This window comes from Ictalurus punctatus, chromosome 17 (assembly GCF_001660625.3).
Source record: "Ictalurus punctatus breed USDA103 chromosome 17, Coco_2.0, whole genome shotgun sequence".
Lineage (NCBI taxonomy): Eukaryota > Metazoa > Chordata > Actinopteri > Siluriformes > Ictaluridae > Ictalurus > Ictalurus punctatus.
In genome coordinates this window covers 2,435,895-2,457,848 of record NC_030432.2, presented here as the reverse complement: position 1 = coordinate 2,457,848, position 21,954 = coordinate 2,435,895, and the positions used below count along the sequence as shown (strand labels likewise).

The window sequence follows — 21,954 nt, the reverse complement described above, 5'->3', positions numbered from 1 at the left end:
CCCAACCAATTTAAATCAGACAGATTCAATCCAAACACCAGAGCAAGTGTTAGCTAGCATAGCATTTAGCAGCCACAACAATGCTATCCCAGTTACCATAGCATCTGTAACATGTTAAATCAAATACTAGCAATACTAAAGTATGTCACAAATATCATGTCAGCTGTCTGTGATAAATACTATTTAGCAAGCATTGTTAGCTACCTAAATACTAATATATTAATTATTAGCTAGCTAAATACTAATATATTAATTGTTAGCTAGCTAAATACTAATATACTAATTGTTAGCTAGATAAATACTAATGTATTAATTGTTCGCTAGCTAAATACTAATATACTAATTGTTAGCTAGCTAAAACACGAATATACTAATTGTTAGCTAGCTAAATACTAATATATTAATTGTTAACTAGCTAAATACTAATATACTAATTGTTAGCTAGCTAAATACTAATGCATTGTTAGCTAACTAAACCACTAATATAATAATTGTTAGCTAGCTAAATACTAATGTACTAATTGTTAGCTAGCTAAACCACTAATATACTAATTGTTAGCTAGTGAAATACTAATGTATTAATTGTTAGCTAGCTAAATACTAATATATTAATTGTTAGCTAGCTAAATACTAATATACTAATTGTTAGCTAGCTAAATACGAATGTATTAATTTTCAGCTAGCTAAACCACTAATATACTAATTGTTAGCTAGCTAAACCACTAATATACTAATTGTTAGCTAGTGAAATACTAATGTATTAATTGTTAGCTAGCTAAATACTAATATACTAATTGTTAGCTAGCTAAAACCCTAATATACTCATTTTTAGCTAGCTAAATAATAATATATTAATTGTTAGCTAGCTAAATACTAATATACTAATCGTTAGCTAGCTAAATACTAATATACTAATTGTTAGCTAGCTAAATACTAATTGTTAGCTAGCTAAATACTAATATACTAATTGTTAGCTAGCTAAAACCCTAATATACTAATTTTTAGCTAGCTAAATAATAATATATTAATTGTTAGCTAGCTAAATACTAATATACTAATTGTTAGCTAGCTAAAACCCTAATATACTCATTTTTAGCTAGCTAAATAATAATATATTAATTGTTAGCTAGCTAAATACTAATATACTAATTGTTAGCTAGCTAAAACCCTAATATACTCATTTTTAGCTAGCTAAATAATAATATATTAATTGTTAGCTAGCTAAATACTAATATACTAATCGTTAGCTAGCTAAATACTAATATACTAATTGTTAGCTAGCTAAATACTAATTGTTAGCTGGCTAAATACTAATATACTAATTTTTAGCTAGCTAAACCACTAATATACTAATTGTTAGCTAGTGAAATACTAATGTATTAATTGTTAGCTAGCTAAATACTAATATACTAATTGTTAGCTAGCTAAAACCCTAATATACTAATTGTTAGCTAGCTAAATAGTAATATACTAATTGTTAGCTAGCTAAAACCCTAATATACTAATTTTTAGCTAGCTAAATACTAATATATTAATGGTTAGCTAGCTAAATACTAATATACTAATTGTTGGCTAGCTAAATACTAATATACTAATCGTTAGCTAGCTAAATACTAATATACTAATCGTTAGCTAGCTAAATACTAATTGTTAGCTAGATAAATACTAATATACTAATTGTTGGCTAGCTGAAACCCTAATATACTAATTTTTAGCTAGCTAAATAATAATATATTAATTGTTAGCTAGCTAAATACTAATATACTAATTGTTGGCTAGCTAAATACTAATATACTAATTGTTAGCTAGCTAAAACCCTAATATACTCATTTTTAGCTAGCTAAATAATAATATATTAATTGTTAGCTAGCTAAATACTAATATACTAATCGTTAGCTAGCTAAATACTAATTGTTAGCTGGCTAAATACTAATATACTAATTTTTAGCTAGCTAAACCACTAATATACTAATTGTTAGCTAGTGAAATACTAATGTATTAATTGTTAGCTAGCTAAATACTAATATACTAATTGTTAGCTAGCTAAAACCCTAATATACTAATTGTTAGCTAGCTAAATAGTAATATACTAATTGTTAGCTAGCTAAAACCCTAATATACTAATTTTTAGCTAGCTAAATACTAATATATTAATGGTTAGCTAGCTAAATACTAATATACTAATTGTTGGCTAGCTAAATACTAATATACTAATCGTTAGCTAGCTAAATACTAATATACTAATTGTTAGCTAGCTAAATACTAATATACTAATTGTTAGCTAGCTAAATACTAATTGTTAGCTAGATAAATACTAATATACTAATTGTTGGCTAGCTGAAACCCTAATATACTCATTTTTAGCTAGCTAAATAATAATATATTAGTTGTTAGCTAGCTAAATACTAATATACTAATCGTTAGCTAGCTAAAATACTAATATATTAATTGTTAGCTGGCTAAACCACTAATATACTAATTGTTAGCTAGCTAGAACACTAATATACTAATTGTTAGCTAGCTAAATACTAATATAGTAATTGTTAGCTAGCTAAAATACTAAGGGTAATTGTTAGCTAGCTAAATACTAATATATTAATTGTTAGTTAGATAAATATTAATATTATTTGTTAGCTAGCTAATACTAATACACTAATTGTTAGCTAGCCAAATACTATACTAATTGTAAGCTAGATAATACTAAATACTAATGTACATAATGTACTGTATAGCAAGCATTCCATGGTAGCTTGATAGCCAATTGTTTATCAGTGACAACAATCCTTTCTCACAAGGAGTACCTTTACACATAAAATATTGCATAAAGAGGTTTTCTAAGAAATCCTGCCAGGTTAGCTCAGCTTTAGCCAGCGTTAGGAGTTAAAATTATGAACATTTTATAAATAAGACTTCGAAAACCTGTCAGAAATACTGTCAGGTTATAGAAAAGGTCATATAAGAGGTTTACCTCATGCTAGCCAGCTAACCAACATAGGCAGTGGAAAGTATGAATATTTATGAATATGACTTTGAAATCTTGTTAGAAATCCTGCCAGTTCAGCTAGCTAAACAATCTTAGCAGCGAAGATTAGGAACATTTATAAATATGACTTAAAATTCTCTCAGCAATCCTGTCAGACTAACAGAATAAGACATCTGTATATTGATATGTAAATAGTTCAGCAATATTACAACTTTCGATAGATGCCATGACCACAGATTTTGTCTAAAACTAGACATACTAAACAGTGGTAGTAATAATAATATTATGTCTAGTAGTCTAGCAATACCCATCTTATAACTACAGAATGGGACTATATTGGCTTGCTGATAAGCATGCTAGTATGCTAGGATTTGGGACACAGCCAGAGCTGTCCACTCCTTCAGTATATTATGCAAGTACAAGATTTGTCCCCTCACCTGTGTGCGTTTCAATGCTGAAGTGCCCTTGCGTGTTCCCGGACCGGATGCTGTAATAGATGTCAGCGTTAGTCCCGATGTCCTTGCTGTGCGCATGGACACGCAGCACTGCGGTGCCAGCTGCTGCATCCTCGCCCAGCGTGGCACTGTAGTCACGCCGCTCAAACACCGGAGGATTGTCATTTACGTCTAGTACAGCGATGGTGAGGTTGGTGAGAGACGAGAGACGGTAGGGGACACCTAGATCAGACGCCCGTACCACCACAAGGTATGAGGATTGGACCTCACGGTCCAGCGGCCGCTCCAGAGCCACCACACCAGTCCACTTATCGATGGAGAAGACACCTTCGGCTGAGTCTACCAGTGAGTACACTACTTTACGGCTCTCACCTGAGGCAGAGAGATAGACAGAACGAGAGAGAGAAGGTCACCGATGTAAAACTGATGCGTAACGCAAGCGTTCCATGTGCAGGTTTGGTGTCACGGAAATGTGAAATATGAGATGCGTTCAGGAGGCTGCGTTAAGAAAATAAGGGAATGCCCACAAGAACTTTGGTGTCTTCCTTTGACTACATTGTCTCCATAGCGTTCTTCCAGATTTTCAGTATTTTTCCATGTCTGGTAGTGAGTGCCTATGCCTTTTCAGATTTTCAAGATGTGTGCAAGAACCCCTTTTCTGGTTTTCAGGTGTTTTGCCACAGGATAGCTTTGGAAAGGTAAATAAATGGTCTAATGCTGTGTTCGACGTTAAGTTGTTTTACAGAGTGACATCTAGTCAACATGGCCGCCCGCACTGCGGACAGTGTAAAGTCCCCTGCAATGTCAATCCAAAAGGTTGCATGAATGGTTGAAGTTCACTACAGTAGGACAGAACCAGTAGCCACTCAGGCCTATAACTGTAAAAGTGCAGTTAAAGTAGCTTTTATAGAGCTCTACATGTTCTGACAAAGCAAACATACTTTCACGGTTGCATCCATGTTTTTTTTTTTCCAGTTTGCACGTCGAACGTGCCGAGGTGGGAAATGACATGGTCACAACTTGCAAATTACCACTTATGAGGCACCATGAATGCAGTACAAGGTTCCACCTGCAAGTACAGAGCCTCTCATACACCAACACTCCTACAGTACTTGTGGTCTCATATAGTTAATGAGGTTCTTGCATCCCCAGGCAAAATCAGTGGGATATCTCAAGACTGCTGTGGGCTCTATAGGATGGTCTCCTAAGAGGAGGCAACCAATTGTTGCGTCTATCTTAGGAACTATTCTTGCACTACAAACTGATAGAAAAGCAAGTGCTGGGGGTACAAACTTGCATGCTTTCAAAAAGTTGTAAACCATGTCTAAAGGTCAAGTCCAAAATTTCATAGGTTGTCTGAAGCCGTCTCAAACAAGTACAGAACTGATTCCAATTTTTACCGTTCTACAACAGCAACATTATCCTTTCACTTTTACAGGAACTCTAAAAGCGGTTTGAAATGTTTTTGCAAGTCCAGGCCACACCTTTAACTGAGTGGTATGGAGAGTGATTATGGATTGTGGGGGAAGTACTCTGGGAATTTGTGCTGAAGTTCCAGGCGGCTTCTGCATGGGTGGTGGGGTGGATTCTGTTTAGAGAAGTGAAGGGGAGCAACAGGTGGTTAACTAGGGAGAAAGTGGAGCTCCATTAAAATTCACAAGACACCCAATCCAGACAACATTCCAGCTGGAGCTCTTTATCTGTCCATCAGCCAGGTCTGAGGGGGAAGGTTGTATCCTTCAGAGGTATTAAAATTGGCACAAAAATAAAGATGATAAAGCTGTCTACAGAAACTGCAGAAGGATATCCATTACAGGAAAAGTTCTAACTAGGGTTCTGCAGAACAGCTGCAAGAAACTGATTCTGATTCAATCAGAGGCACCTGGTCTGGACAACGTTCTAGCAACCTTCTGAGCTAGACCCTCAGACATACCATACCCAATTACCAGAGCTGTTTCGCCTGTTCGTTAGCCAGTGAGAAACAAAGGTAACAGAGCTGTCGTGGAAAGTAAAAGAAAGTAGAAGTACTGTAGAAGAGCGATGTCATTATTGTCGACTGCAAGAACTCTTAATGTTCCTCTGCAGAATAGATACACTACATGGCCAAAAGATTGTGGATACCTGACCATCTCACTCATACATGAGCCTTGCCCAAAGTTGGTAGCACACTATTGTCTACAGTGTCTTTGTATGGCGTAGCATTAAGATTTCGTGTTACTGGAACTAAAAGGCCCAATCCTGTTCCAGCTTCACAATGCCCCTGTGCACAAGGCGAGGTCCATGAAGACATGGTTTGCCAAGGTTGGAGTGGAAGAACTGGAGTGGCGCTGACCTCAACCACACTGAACAATAAACAGGAACGTGGACTACGCACCAGGCCTTCTCACCCGACATCAGACATCAATGCCTGACCTCACCCAGTGCTCTTATAACTGAAAGCACAAATCCACACAGCCACATTACAAGATCTACTGGAAAGTCTTCCAAGAAGAATGGAGGCTTTCATAGTAACAAAGGGGGTGATGTCTGAAATAGGATGTTCAACAAGCACATATGGGTGGTGTGATAGTCAGGTGTCTACATACATTTGGCCATATAGTGTACAACCAAGAGTCTCTATTTGGCTTTTGGACAAAATAAAGTGTAGTAGACATTGTTATCACGTCTAGGCAGCTGGTGGAAAAGTATAACGAACAGCGTCAGGACTTGTTTGTAGTATTACTCGACTTGTCCAAAACCCTTTCTGCAGTGAACAAGGAGTTGTGGTGGAATAACAAGTTGGTCCTCAAGCGGGATGGATTCTGAGATTCTGAGTGAGCAAGACTGTATACCCAGACCAGGTTGTCAATGTGTATCATATCCTACTCCATCGAGAGATAAAACACAACACTAGTTTCATCATAGGATTCTGGCTGAATGAAATGAGATTTCACGGCAGTACAAAAGCCGCCTCTTGCCACATATTGAGCCGAGAGGATCTACAAAGAATGCTGTTGATAGCATCTGCAAGAAAACTGGGTTAAACATCCAAAAAAAACAAAAAAAACAAAAAAAAAAAAACTGAAATCCTGGCCAACTGTAATACTCGAAACCCAACAGAGTCCCGGATCTTCACCATCAATGGAGGCGTGTTGTCCACAGTAACACAGCAGAAATATCTTGCCAGCATTCTACCCTTAAGTAACAACATCTCCTAAAGCAGGCCTTCGTCTCTTTTGGCCAGCACCTGCATACAGCGACTACAGTGGTGGTCTATCACCTCAGTGTTTTCAGCAGATTCTTGGCTTTTTAAAAAAAATTTTTTATAAGTTCAGGACACAGTCGTTAAACTCTCGGACATGTCACACATATGCACACGTGGTCGCTACACAAAACAGCTAGTAAGTTTTCAAATCCTTCAAAGTCGACCATCGAGCTGTTCGGCACGTCGAGATCACGCTGGAGATAACGATGTCAGGGAGTGCTCCTTTTTGAGCAGAGTGAAAAGTGGCAGTAGTGGAAGAAACGTGAACGAAGGCATGTAGCAACACTGCATAACAGATCGCTCAAAGGACTGCACGCTCACACAGGAACTCATCAATAATGCAGTGCAAGTTAGAAATCACTGCAGCAGCAGCACTGTGTGTGTGTGTGTGTGTGTGTGTGTGTGTGTGTGTGTTTCGTACCCAGGTCTGGATCTACGGCATTTAGCTGTGTGAGTAGCGCTTTCGCAGCCGTGTTCTCATAAACGCTGGTCTCGTAGTGGGCGGAGCCAAACCGAGGAGGGTTATCATTAACATCCAGTAGCACGATGGAAACAGTCGCCTCACATGAAAGCCCACCCCCGTCTGTTGCCCTGGCAACAAGAGAGTACCGCTCAACTTTCTCCCGGTCCAATGATGTGGCTGTTTTTATCTCTCCTGCAACACACACACACACACACACACACACACACTACGTCATCACCATCATGGGCAGAGAGATAGACACAGATAGACAGATAGATAGATAGATAGATAGACAGACATACAACCAGACAGACCTGTGTAAGGGTGTATGGTGAAGTCCTCAGCCCCGCCCCCTGACAGCGTGTACTGTAGTTGTGCGTTGGAGCCGGTGTCTGCATCCGTCGCTCTCACTCTGAGAATCAGATTCCCAACAGGGACATCCTCCGAGACAGATGCAGTGTACACCACCTACACACACACACACAAACAAATGAGGCACATGTACGCACATAAAGCAACTGTGTCCATGTTTTGGTTTGTGTGTGTTGGTGCGTGTCTCACCGGGTCGCACACGGGGCTGTTGTCGTTGGCATCGGTGACGAGCACATGGACGGTTGCCGTCGCAACGTGGAGGCCGTCTGTTGCCGTGACGTTGATGACGTAACGTTCTTGCTGTTCACGGTCCAACGGCCGCTTCACGTACAGCTTCCAATCGGAGGAGAGTAAGCTCAGGGCGAACACATCGCCACGATTGCCACCTGCCCACACACACACACACACACACACACACACACAGAAGAAAAAACACACTACTGCTATTAGGCTGTCTTACATCACACCATGTTCACTATTTACTATAGCTAGTGTTGTAGCTAATCAAACGTGTCGCAAGTCTTGTTTATTGCCATGATTACATTTTTGAGAGGAAACCTCCTAGAAAAACAAGCGCAATGCAGCTTTCTTTCTCACACACACCTCACAAGTCACACACGCACACAAACACATGCGCACACACACACGTGCACACACACACCATTTTCCTAATGACACCAGCATTTCTGTCCTCATAACGTCTTTCATCTCCTTGAGGTTGCTGGGTGAAAATGATGTCATTCCCATAAGGCAATAAAACACACACACGCACGCACACACACACACACACACACACACACACACACACACACACACATATGCATTAATAAAATCTGCCAGTGGTGCCAGGCTGATTAGTATAAATTGTAATAATCACACCTTTTATTTTCATTTAAGTTATTAAGGTCTAACACTAATGAGCATTAACTTATCTCTCTCTTTCTCTCTCTCTCTCACACACACACACACACACACACACACACACACACAGACAGAAATAGTAGAACGATGGATAGAATGAATTAAATTGGAACACAGTAATCTAAAACAGTTGCCTCAATAAGTGTCCAATCAGTGTGCTTTTACGCAGACATGTAACACACACACACACACACACACACACACACACACACACACACATATATATATATATATATATATATATCTAAATAAACAGTGCAATTTAATTCTGTTGGAGGCTAATAACACATACAGGGTATTTGTCTTTATCACTTTATTTCTCTCTCTCTCTCAATCCACTTTGTCACTTGCTCAATTATTTGTTCTTTAATAATTTTCTTCTTCTGAGTCAACAAAAGTGACATCAGCCAATTATCATAGACCACACACACACACATACACAAACAGAGTTATTACAAATTAACTTTACACATACCTTTATTTTTGGTCATTTGGGACACAGCTTCACTAAGGAGTATTGCCGTATTTTCACCAACAATCATTAAAAAAAAAAAAAAATTGAACATTGCAAAGTCACGAAGTTTTTCATGGTGGCAGTTTTTCACATGACTGACATCACTGACACAACTTTACCACATTTCATCAGAGATTTTGTGTAAATAACGGTCTTATAAGTTACTGGGACCCGGTTAGTTGTCTCTCGTGTAGTGTGTAGTGGGAAAACAACCTTAGTTAAGTTATTTTAGCACATTTACTGTATACAACTCAAAGTGTTTTACTGAAACATTATCTAACTATCTATCATTCTATACAAATTTAAACTTAAAACCAATGCACAAAAAAACTCAACAAACAGCACCACATCAATATAAAAATCTAATACTAAAAAACGCATTTGTCATAAAATTTGACACACTCTTCACTAAAGATAGCAAAATTGTAAAAAAAAAAAAAAAATTGTGATTGCTGCGGCCAAAAATGCTTGACTTTGTAAATAAATCGCAAGCTCCTCCGAATATTGCAGAGTTTGCTTGATTTTGTGTTCATTTCTGCAATCGCAACATCAGGAAATCCTGGAGGGACCGACTAAAATAAGTAGTTGTTTCATCTTATCCTGCCATATAGCATATGCCCTCTCACTAAATGTGTCTAGAAACATTATGAAGAATAGTAAAGCTTGGAAGGGAGTAGCAAAGACCGTTGTTTTTTGTTTTTCTGCTGAGTATAAACAGCTAGTCCAGTTAGCTTGCTTTGCTAATCTGCCAATGGAGCTAGTACGAAGCCTAGAATGTAACATGTGGATAAAAAGGCGATAGGCTGTACATTTTAGATTTTTTTTTTTTCTCAGCAGAACAAAAAAAACAGCCACAAAAATGTCAGCGGATGCTACACGCTCACAAGAGACAAACTACAGAAAATACTGTTCTATCACCCATATAGTGCACTAGATAAGGTGTAGGGAGTAAAACGTCGTTTGGGATTTGTCCTTTTCTCTAAGCTGACAATCATCAGTTTCAATACATTAGAAAGAGCTGTAAATATGGTCGGCATTTTCAATCTTGTTACGTAGAAACATGCAAGCGCAGTCGGAAAAAAAACTCATTTAATTGTGTTATTGTGGCTAAACAATATTTCTAACGTTTTGTTTTTTTTTGTCCAGATTTTGAAACGTCAGCTTTCGTTCAGGTTTATGAGTTTCTCTTTATTCGAGTAAAAAGCAGGAAATAACTGCTCAGGCATGTCGCCAAGTGTGGACAGACTTTACCATAAGGCGTTGCGTCTGTTATCGCCAACTGTGTTGATGTTTTGGAGACTCAGTCATTGTGCTTCCGTCTGCATTAGTCAGCATGATTTATAGCCTGTTTATTTGTGGCACAGTGTACTTACAGTGTTAGCTGTATTTATTTCAGGTAGTATTATATAATATTGGATCATTTTCTTCAATAAATAATTAAATGGCCAAGTATAAGTAAAAAAAAAAAAAATTCTTTCGTTTGTTTAATTGGGTAACTCGTTGTCTACTTTGAGGACTTGGGTGAAAAACTGATGGGGTCTTTTAGGTCATATTTATGCAGAAATCTAGAAAATTCTACAAACTTTCAAGCACCACTGTACAGTATGTCAGGGGTTTTCACACTTTTTTATAGTCAAGGACCTTTTAAATTAAGTTACACATTATTTAAATGCATACTATAAAACTCCGAACAACCACTTCAATAGGAACAGGGCCTATGCTAAGGTTTGATGCATTCTAGGATGCTTTTCTGCTCAGCATAGTTGTAAAGAGTGCTTATTTGGGTAATGCTTAATGAGCATTAACTTATCTCTCTCTTTCTCTCTCTCTCTCACACACACACACACACACACACACACACACACACAGACAGAAATAGTAGAACGATGGATAGAATGAATTAAATTGGAACACAGTAATCTAAAACAGTTGCCTCAATAAGTGTCCAATCAGTGTGCTTTTACGCAGACATGTAACACACACACACACACACACACACACACACACACACATATATATATATATATATATATATATATATATATATATATATATCTAAATAAACAGTGCAATTTAATTCTGTTGGAGGCTAATAACACATACAGGGTATTTGTCTTTATCACTTTATTTCTCTCTCTCTCTCAATCCACTTTGTCACTTGCTCAATTATTTGTTCTTTAATAATTTTCTTCTTCTGAGTCAACAAAAGTGACATCAGCCAATTATCATAGACCACACACACACACATACACAAACAGAGTTATTACAAATTAACTTTACACATACCTTTATTTTTGGTCATTTGGGACACAGCTTCACTAAGGAGTATTGCCGTATTTTCACCAACAATCATTAAAAAAAAAAAAAAATTGAACATTGCAAAGTCACGAAGTTTTTCATGGTGGCAGTTTTTCACATGACTGACATCACTGACACAACTTTACCACATTTCATCAGAGATTTTGTGTAAATAACGGTCTTATAAGTTACTGGGACCCGGTTAGTTGTCTCTCGTGTAGTGTGTAGTGGGAAAACAACCTTAGTTAAGTTATTTTAGCACATTTACTGTATACAACTCAAAGTGTTTTACTGAAACATTATCTAACTATCTATCATTCTATACAAATTTAAACTTAAAACCAATGCACAAAAAAACTCAACAAACAGCACCACATCAATATAGAAATCTAATACTGAAAAACGCATTTGTCATTAAATTTGACACACTCTTCACTAAAGATAGCAAAATTGTAAAAAAAAAAAAAAAAAATTGATTGCTGCGGCCAAAAATGCTTGACTTTGTAAATAAATCGCAAGCTCCAGATGCTTTTCTGCTCAGCATAGTTGTAAAGAGTGCTTATTTGGGTTACCGTAGCCTTCCTGTCAGCTCGTACCAGTCTGTCCGTTCTGGAATGGATGTTTTTTTTTTTTTGCACCATTCTGTGTAGAAAATCCCAGCATTTTTTTGTCCCCGAAATACTTAAACCAGCCCGTCTGGGACCAACAACCAATGAATGAGCAAGTATACAGGTATACCTAATAAAGTGTTGGCCCAAAGAACCCATTTTTATTCAGATTAGATTATATTCCAGTTACCATTATAGCTTTGATATTCATCGACTCCACTTTCAGAACCACGGGTCTATGTAACCTTTCTTTCGTTCTTCTTCACTTCTCCCCTCTCTTGTTCCGTCATCTATCTCTATGACTTTTTTCTCTTCCTTGTCACTTTCTCATTTTATATTTTCACAAATCTCTCTCTCTCTCTCTCTCTCTCACACACACACACACACACACACACACGCGTGCGCGTCCTCTCTGACTCCATCTTTCTCTATTATGTGTTTATATCACACTTCTGTCAGGGGGTGTGAAGAGTCCATTAGTCAGTGTTTGACCTTTGAGTTCGTCTGAAACCGAAGGGATTTAAACATCAAAGAAAGAGAAACAGACGTGAGAGAAAACGAGGGGAAAAAGAGAGAGCGTTGTTCTGGTATCAGCCTGAACAGCACTCACATAGATACGTAGAACTGAAATTGACTTGTGTGTGTGTGTGTGTTATGAAGTCAAAACTTCATAACATTACACTCAGAAAATGTTTACAGCCACTGAGGCTGTGCCTTAATCTAAATTCTGCCTCAGTCAAAATGTGTGTGTGTGTGTGTGTGTGTGTGTGTGTCCGGGAACCCATGAATTATAAACCATGGCAGCTCCCTAATGCAATGTTATGAATTTCTAAAGTGATATACAGGCTGCACCTGAGAGTGTTTGAGTAGAGGTGTGTGTGTGTGTGTGTGAGTGTGTGTGAGTGTGTTGTTGTCTATAAAGGAGCTCTAGACCACCAGGCCAGGCATTCTGCAAAATTGTAACTGTGTTTGACAGTGTGTGATGAGGTGCACAGCTGGTTCTTACGATGTGGTTATTTCGTACACAAATCAATCGAACGTTCATCACGGCGGTGTGTGTGTGTTACTGATTTACTCTTCGTTTCCACTCCAAAGTGAAGTGTGTGTCTCAGATCCAAAAGTCTGAGTGCACTGCAGAGACCTGTTTCTGTTTCATCGCTTTCATCTCTGACCATTGGGTTAAATAAATGTTTATTTTCTTCCACCAGTAGGGGGCATCGGTGCTTTGCTTAGTGTAAAAAATAAAAATAAAATAATAATAAAAATCATCACACTCCAGTTTGAGGGCAGGTTCTTAGATAAGCAGCATTTTTGGCCAGTCTTTGCACACTCCTTGCTAACAAAATACCACAATATGCAGTATGTAGCTAGCATCTGAGAGTGTAGCTAAGAAGTGCAAAGCCTTAAAGGTATATTACACCTTTCTAGGTAAAAGACGTATACTAAAGGTACAAAGGTATACACTTGAGGGTACCACTGCAGCAACGAGGAAAGGTACAGATTAATACCCTTTTTTTCTGAGATTGCTGCAGTTGGCAATAGTTCCGGATCCATCCTTCGGTAAGATATTAATAAACAAACACGCTAAAAGCTATGGCGTGTTTGATAACGCTCAAGGGTATAAAGAATGCGCTGTCTGTCACGGTTCTTTTTCAGTTAAAATGCTGACCAAGGAAACACACCAATGCGACTGCTAAAGCAGGTGCTCCATAATGAAATGCAGCTTGTGTGAGCAGGAATGCAGAAATGGGCCTTGACATCCCATAATAAGACCTGGTTTTGCATTGTGAATACATAGTGAATGACATAATATATGCCCAATATGCACACTTTCATAAAACACATTTCCCTTCTCGCACAATAACAGGTTATCTCAACAAACCAACGTACAGTCGTGTTGTCCCCCACCCCACCCCGTTTCCTTCACACAGACACGAACACACAAATACACCCGTTTCCGTTCCTCACCTGTGATGTGGTAGGTGACCTGACGGTTGCTAGGAGAGCTGTCATCATCACGGGTGTTCAGCACAGCAACCACTTCACCAGGCGCATCGCTTTCCCGTACGCTGCCGTAGTAGTGTGGCTGCAGAAACTCGGGCATGTTGTCATTGGAGTCACCAACTGCTATGGCGACTGTCGTCGAGGATGACAGACTGGCTGGGTCGCCGAGATCGAATGCCCAGACTGTAAGACTGTGGATGGGGTTAAGTTCATGATCAAGGCCTTTTAGAGTTGAAATCCAACCAGAAGTGCTGTCAATTGTAAAGTAGCTCCCACTATCCTTCAAATCCTCACTTCCTGAACCCAGAAGCCCAGGTGGAGCGAGGCTGTACGTCACCTGACCATTGGCTGACCAGTCAGGATCCACTGCCAGCACCTGGAGGATCCTGGTGCCAGCAGGAAGTCCCTCAACGATGGAGGCTTCATATGAGTTGGACTCAAATGCCGGTTTGTTGTCATTTACATCTAGAATTTTTACTTCCACATCTACGACAGCGACTGAATCTACGAGTCCTTGCTGCAGGGTTGCGGTCACTTTAAAATGGAATTCAGGAGTTTGTTCACGGTCCAGTGGCTTTTCCAGTTTTATCATCCCACTCTCCTTTTCCACAACAAAAACCCCATCATTATTACTCTCCACAGTCTGACCAATCACAGTCGAGAAACTGACTGGTAGAGAGGTCTGTCCACGATGGCTCTGCAGATGCACTGCTCCTAGTGTGTGACCAATGGGTGTATCCTCTGGAATTGTAAAGGAGAAGTGTGGTTGGCTGAAGACAGGTAAGTGGGCATCGTTTGAGAGCACATGAATGTACACAGAAATGAGAGAATGGCGGCCTGGTACACCACTGTCTGAGGCTTTCACAAAAAAGGACAACACCGACCCTCGAAGGGGGCTGAAGTTGCCCTTGGTAACTACCCAACCACTATCAGGGTCTATATCCAGCAATTCTGTGACCTGGATACTGGCTTCACTGTATAAGCTGTAGTTGATCTCTCCATTGAGCCCTTGATCAGCATCCCAAGCCTGCACTTGTGTCACTAAAGAGCCAGGCTCCACCTCTGCCCGGACACTAGCACGGTACTCCGAAGCATCGAAAAGTGGGGCATTATCATTCTCGTCCAGCACTGCAATCCGAACATGGCAATATGCAGTTCTTCCTCCTGTGTCGACTGCTGCAATTGACAGCACAAATTCATTTTGCTCTTCCCGATCCAACCTCTCCAGAGTCGTTATCTGACCATTGCTGTCTATACTAAACAAGTATCGTGCTACATCCGAGAGCAAAACGTAGTGCACTTCTCCGAATGGTCCAGGATCAGCATCCTGAGCCCGAATCATAAGGACCTTTGATCCAGCTGGCATGTTCTCTCGTACCTCTGCTTCGTACATGCCCTGGGTGAATTGTGGCGTGTGTAGATTAGCCCACTCTACATGTACGTGCACTTGTGCTGTACTGGTGAAAACGCCGTCCGAAACGCTCACGTTCAGGCTGATGGCGGGGGGCATACGTTGCGTGCGCCGTTGTCCACTCAGAGTCAGAATCCCTGAGGAAGCGTCCAGGTCAAATAGCAATCGCTCGTTTCCTAATACCAAACCATAATGTAGTCGGTCTACATCAGACTGATCTGCATCAGACGCCTGAATGCACATGACAAAGTGCCCTTTGGGTGCAAGTTCGTAAACTGATGCCTCATACAGTAGTTGATTGAAGACTGGAGGATTATCGTTTGTGTCCGTCACCTGAACCATGACCTGCACCTCAGTGCTAAGAGGAGGGAAGCCATGATCAGTCGCTTTGACGAAGAAAACGTAGCGCTGGATGGTTTCGTGATCGAGGGTGCGAGCAGTCAAGATCAGACCACTGCTACTATCAATGTGAAAGTGGTCTGTGCTGTTACTGCGGTCAGGGATGATCTGGTAGCGAACTGCTGCATTTCTCTCGGAGTCTTTATCTGTCGCTTGCACCTGCAAAGCAGGAGTTCCAATCATGGCTGATTCAGAGATTACTGCTTTATAAACTGGTTGTTCAAACACAGGTGCATTATCATTCATGTCTAAAACGGTCACCTCGACATCCACCTCTGCTTTAGCACCTGTGAGGCAGTCTGTTGCCCTGATGATCAGTTTGTGGACCGGATTGGCCTCAAAGTCCAGAGGGGCTATAACGCTGATGATACCAGTGTCAAATCCAATAGAGAAAAGGCTATCAGCATTGCCATGTGTGATGGTGTAGAGAACATCCTGTCCTTCTGGACTGCTGGCATTGATTCCCAGAACAGGGCTGAACACCGGTACATCCTCACTTACTTTAACAGAGTAGAATGGCCGGTCAAATACAGGCATTGCCCGGTTGACAACAGTGACAGGGAAGGTGATAGAAGAGGACAGGGATGGTGTGCCGCTATCACGAGCAAAAACCAGGATTTGGTATTCCACACTGGACAGATCGGCATCAAAGGCCTGGCGTAATCTCAGCTCACCACTACTACGGTCCATTTCAAAGTGTCCTAGCTCATCCTGGAGGAAGTAGCTGACTTCTCCATTTTGACCTTTGTCGCTGTCCACCGCGGTCACACGGAATATGGACACCCCTGGTTCTGCCTCCACTTGCACGGCTGCATAATACGGAAGTCCAACAAAAATGGGCGCATTGTCGTTGACATCTGTGACACGTACACGGACAAGCGCCCTTGCAACACGTAGCCGGTCTTCCTCTCGACTTGCCTGCACAAGAAGTCCATACTCCTCTTTGTCCTCTCTGTCTAAGGGGACTCCTACCGTCTCTATAGCTCCAGATGTGGGACGGATTCGAAACCTCCCACCAGAGTTTAGCAAAGTATAGCGTAGTGGCTCGTTTAATTTGTTGCCAAGCGCTGTAACTACGGCGACTGTTGTCACATTAGCATTGTTCTCCTGAATGTTAGCATTGTAGATGTTGTGTGTGAAAGCCAGGCCACTGTCAAGTGCCTCACGCACAAGAATGGTCACTAGAGCTGTGCTGGAGAAGCGTCCGTCTGACACGCGAACATTAAACCGGAAACGGTCTTTGCCAAAGGTGCTGTTTTGGACTGTGATTAGCCCAGTGCTCGACTCTACAGCGAAGTGCTCCAGACTGGTGTCAGTCAGTGAGTAGATGAGGTCCGATTGACCATCTCCATCAGGATCAGAGGCAGAGATTCTCAAGGCTTCCACTCCCTCGTAGGTAGGAAGCAGAAGAACGGCTTCATAGAAGTCCTTGGAAAATTGTGGCGCACAGTCATTAACGTCTTGCACTTGGACGGTGACTTCCGCAGGATGTTCAGCTGATAGCTGTGGACGTCCACTGTCCCTTACACTCACATGAAAATAGAAAGTAGGTGTTTTTTCGTGGTCCAGTTGAGCAATGGTTCTAATGGAACCGGTGCCAGCGTCTACAGTAAAGAAACGTCTCGCATTCTCTTCCTGGATCTGATATACTAACAAGGCGTTATGGTTCCGGTCCGCATCTGTCGCCCGGATAACCAAAGGCTCGCCAGATTCACTCAGCACCACGCTGTTCAGCCCTGCCCCTTCACTGATGTCACCGTGGTAATGCAGCTGCTGGAACACAGGGGCATTGTCATTCTGGTCAAGCACGACAACCGTTACAGTGGCATTGGACGACTGGCCGGCCATGTTGGTAGCCGTGATGATCAGCACGTATGAAGAAATCGTCTCGAAATCGAGCACTTTTTGAGTTGTGATCACACCACTGTACTGATTAACCCGAAATGTCCGACCTCCATTACCGTGACGGATTTCGTAGGTTAGTGTGGACAGGCTAAGGGCTGTTACAGTGGTGACTGATGTTCCGATTGAAACACCTTCAGCAACCTCAGCCTGATACTCGCTTTGGGGAAATTTGGGGCCTGAATTGTCAGAGAGTGTCACAGCAATACGAACAACAGCCGTGGAAGATAGAGCGGGTGAGCCATGATCCACGGCTTTTACAATTAACACGTAGTGACCAATGGTGGATATCTCCAATTCCCGTGCCACTGAGATGATTCCCAGAATCGGATCAATCCGGAATGTGTTCCCAGCGTTTCCTGTAGAGGCAACAAAACACATATTTCAAAACAACGTATTGCAGCTTTACCTTCTCTGTTTGTGTATAAAAGTAATAAAACACTCAGAGCCATGCTTTATCATAAATGACATAAGATTTTGCAGGTCTACTGTGACCAAATTACAGCTGTGATGAAAACACAATCTCTATTATGTTTATTACTTATATTAAAGATGTAGTGATATTATAATAACAGTTTATTCGAGTTATCAGTAAGCATGTTTCCAAGACTTGGCATGAAAGGACATGTGTGTGTGTCTGTTGTATTATTACCTGATTCTATACTGTAAGTTATCTGAGCATTCTGGCCTTTGTCTTTATCCAGAGCCGTTACCGTGACGACGGCAGAGCCAAGAGCCGCAGATTCGTATACCTGTCCGTCATACATTGCCATGGTAAACTGAGGGGCGTGGTCATTTACATCCTCTACACCAATGAGAACGCGCGCAAGACTCCGTCTGTATGGGAATTCCTGATCTTTCACCTGAGAGAGAGAGAGAGAGAGAGAGAGAGAGAGAGAGAGAGAGAGAGAGAAGTAGACAAGAAATAGGCATAAGTAAACTTTATTGCCTCAGTGAAATAGCAACAGACAGCAATAACACTCACTCACTCACTCTCACTCGCACACACTCACTCGCACTCGCACACACACAGATAACATCTCTCGGTGGATTACAATAACACATTTCATCTGTTTCACAGGCTGCGGGGAATATTTATGAGGCACACACACACACACACACACACACACACACACACACACACACACACACACACACACACACACACAGAGAGAAGGGCGCTGAAACAGAGAGTGAGTGTGATCAGATCGATAATTAGATTGCTGCGCCGGGAGACGACATTAACGCAAACGCAAACGCACGCACACACACACACACACACACACACACACACACACACACACACACACACACACTTTACTGTCAAGGTACACACAGCCGCAAGTGAGGAAGGGATAACAAACAAAATAGAGAATTAATGATGGAAAAAGAAAGGATGGGGAAAAAGAGAGAAAAACAGGCAAGGGTCCTATCTGATGAGAGAGAGAGACACACACACAGACGAGTGGGAGAGAAAGATGGAGGGAGGTAGTGAGCTATAAAGCTGAGAGACAGATAAGAGCACTTTGTCCTTATTTAACCTCAGATAGAGAGCGAGAGAGGAAAACAGAGTTAGAGGAAAAAGAGGAAGCTAATCGCTCACCTGTCCAAACACCATTTTGACGAAAAACCAGACGTGTTATAAAACGTCACAGAGACACTACATCTGACTACCTAGCTGATAGCTAATCAGCTAATTACCAACATGCTTATGAGATTAGCACACTACAGCTAAATCCTGACAGGATGCACACAAACGCTAGCTGTAGGGTATGTGACAGAAAATCCAGCTAACTTTTATTTATTTATTTTTTTTACGCTTTATGTCTTTACACAATGCTATTCAGGTAAATCTGATGAACACTCAGCACTGTCAAGGAATTGTGTTCTAGCACTTTAGAAAATGGCTGCCATTCCTGTGAAATGTGTGTACCGTCAGGCTGCTTAGCTAACAGACAATTAGCTAGCTAGGTTAGCTAATTGTCTCATTTCAGCCTCAGAATTTCAGAATAAAACTGTAGCATCACTTAAACAATTAGCATTAAGAAAAAAAGTCTTCTTACCAGATTATGCCAGGTGCTAGTGTGACATTAAAAAAAAAAAAAGATTCAAAATGTTCAAAAGTAACTAAATAACGTGACAAGAACTAGCATTTAGGATTAGCTTGCGTGTACGTAGCGTCAGTGTATCAAATCAGGGTTTAGCTGAGAGTGTTGAGTTCGGTACAGCACTAACTCTAGCGCTAAACTAGAATTGGAAACTAAGCCCTAACGTCTAACGAGCCTATTAGCTAGCAAACAATTAGCTAGCTTCCAAACATGCTACAATATTGTACGCTTATCTTAACTAGCAACTTTGTGACACGTTGTCAACGAGTTTCTATTTTTAAAATCGTCCATTTTGTCCGTTCAAACGTGTCATTTCAGCTCAACGATATTTGAGACACAGTACGATATTTCACACTTATCATAAATACGAGTTTCCATGTTGACTAGCGTTTCAGATTTCAGATCTTTCAGATATTAGCGAAGAGTTACCATGACGGAGATGACGTGCTGTGCGTTAGTCTCGTGGTCAAGGCGTTGTGCAGTGTACATGTGACCCGTGTTTGCGTCGATGCGGAACAGACGCATGCTAGCGGGGTCCACGCTGCCCAACAGGGCAAAGGTCAAGCGATGATGCTCGTCTCGATCCGACGCCAAAACCTGCAGCACCTCCGTATCCGGGGGCGTGTCCTCGGCAACCATGACTTCGTAGATGGGCTGAGAGAACACTGGGGCATTGTCATTCTGATCCAGAACAGTGATGAGAACCTGACAGAAAATACACACATACATGGAGATGAACACCATATGACATATGTTACCTTATGTATCGCTATGCTAAGTGTGTGTGTGTGTGTGTTTGTGTGTGTGTGTGTGTGTGTGTGAAGAGGCTCTTCTAATTATATAGCAAACAGTCGTGCACTTCCGTCCTCACTCCGCTCTCAGTGGCAACATGTGGAGATCCATCTGTGTGTGTGTGTGTGTGTGTGTGTGTGTGTGTGTGTGTTGGTACAAATTGACATTGTGATCACTGGAAGGTGAATACATAGTACATTTATCAAAAGGATAAATAAAACTGTTGCTTGGCAACTGGTAAAGTAAATGAGTAGGCCAAGCAATAGCTAGCTAATTACTGAGACTTATGATTTAGCTACCTAGCAAGCACGTAGCCGTTAGCTTTCTAAGGGGACACGGTAAAGGTGTACAGGAAATGGAATTACTAACAAAAAAGACAAATAAACAATGATGACATTCTAGCAACTTTTCTAGCGTTAAAAATAAAAATGATTTGCTTCATATTGTAGATTATTTTCCGATAACAGCATCTCCTGAGGAGTTTGATTCCTCTTATACTGCCGCACAATGCTAACAATTACATACTCAACACAAGTTCCCGTTTTCCCTTTTTTGGTCTTTATTATTGTTGGTTATTAGTGTATGTTCTTACGTTGTGTAGTTCTTAGCTTTTAAAATGAGTCGTATTTAGAAGATGTGTGATAGGGGGTGTGGTGTGGTGTGGCGTGACTTTTGATATTTCCTTCGGAAAAACTGATCTGTCGAGCGACCTTGAGCATGAGGAATGTGCTGTATAAATAGAACCTTTTATTAATATCTAGTATTAGCTGATGGCTGTAAGGCACGACGTGCACTGGCTACGACAAATCGCACAGCAGCTCGGTGCTCTGCATGCCTGAAATACCCTTGAATTGCAGTATAATATATGGAATCAGTTCATCTGGTGCTAGCCAGGGTAAGTTCATACAAATACTACATTTAATAATTTGACACTAATTAGAATTTCCTACTTGATGAATGACGGCAAAAATCATTGGTAGCCAAAAAAAATAAATAAATAACAGTCTCGAGTTCTAATAGTTATATGAGCTTCGCTCTTCTGGGAAGGCTTTCCTCTAGATTTTAAGGCATGGCTGTAGGGATGTGTGTTCATTCAGCGACAAGAGTGTCAGTGAGGTTGAGGTCAGGTACTGTTGTGATGATGTGAGGAGGCTCCAGTTCCAGTTCATCCCAAAGGTGTTCAGTGGGGTTGAGGTCAGGGTTCTCGAGTTCTTCCACTCCACCCTTGATAAACCATGTCTCCATGGCACACACAAAGACATTCAATTCAATCATGTGCTTCAGACTTTGGTGCAACAGTTTTGGGGAAGGACCACGTATAGGGGAGTGATATCCAAGCCAAGCGGAACTTCACGCCAATGGCGTCGATGGGGATGTCTCCACCACCAGCAAGTTCTTGTGACTAATTTGTCCCTTAAAATACATTTCAAACAAGTAGGAAGCTATTCGAGAAAAACAATTTCAGACATTGCTGTGATTT

General features: G+C 40.8%; 1 protein-coding gene across 3 annotated transcripts in view; it reads right to left on the bottom strand.

Moving 5' to 3' along the window:
* fat3a (FAT atypical cadherin 3a) overlaps positions 1 to 21,954 on the bottom strand; it is a 126,831-nt gene that overhangs the window by 21,703 nt on the left and 83,174 nt on the right. For all 3 annotated transcript variants that reach the window (XM_017491424.3, XM_053687241.1, XM_017491425.3), the window contains exons 9-15: positions 20,112 to 20,387; positions 18,227 to 18,437; positions 13,827 to 17,933; positions 7,707 to 7,903; positions 7,460 to 7,613; positions 7,104 to 7,337; positions 3,421 to 3,810 (exon numbers count right to left, since the gene is read on the bottom strand). In XM_017491424.3, coding sequence (XP_017346913.2) covers positions 3,421 to 3,810; positions 7,104 to 7,337; positions 7,460 to 7,613; positions 7,707 to 7,903; positions 13,827 to 17,933; positions 18,227 to 18,437; positions 20,112 to 20,387 — 5,569 coding nt within the window. The remainder of the gene's footprint in view (positions 1 to 3,420; positions 3,811 to 7,103; positions 7,338 to 7,459; positions 7,614 to 7,706; positions 7,904 to 13,826; positions 17,934 to 18,226; positions 18,438 to 20,111; positions 20,388 to 21,954) is intronic.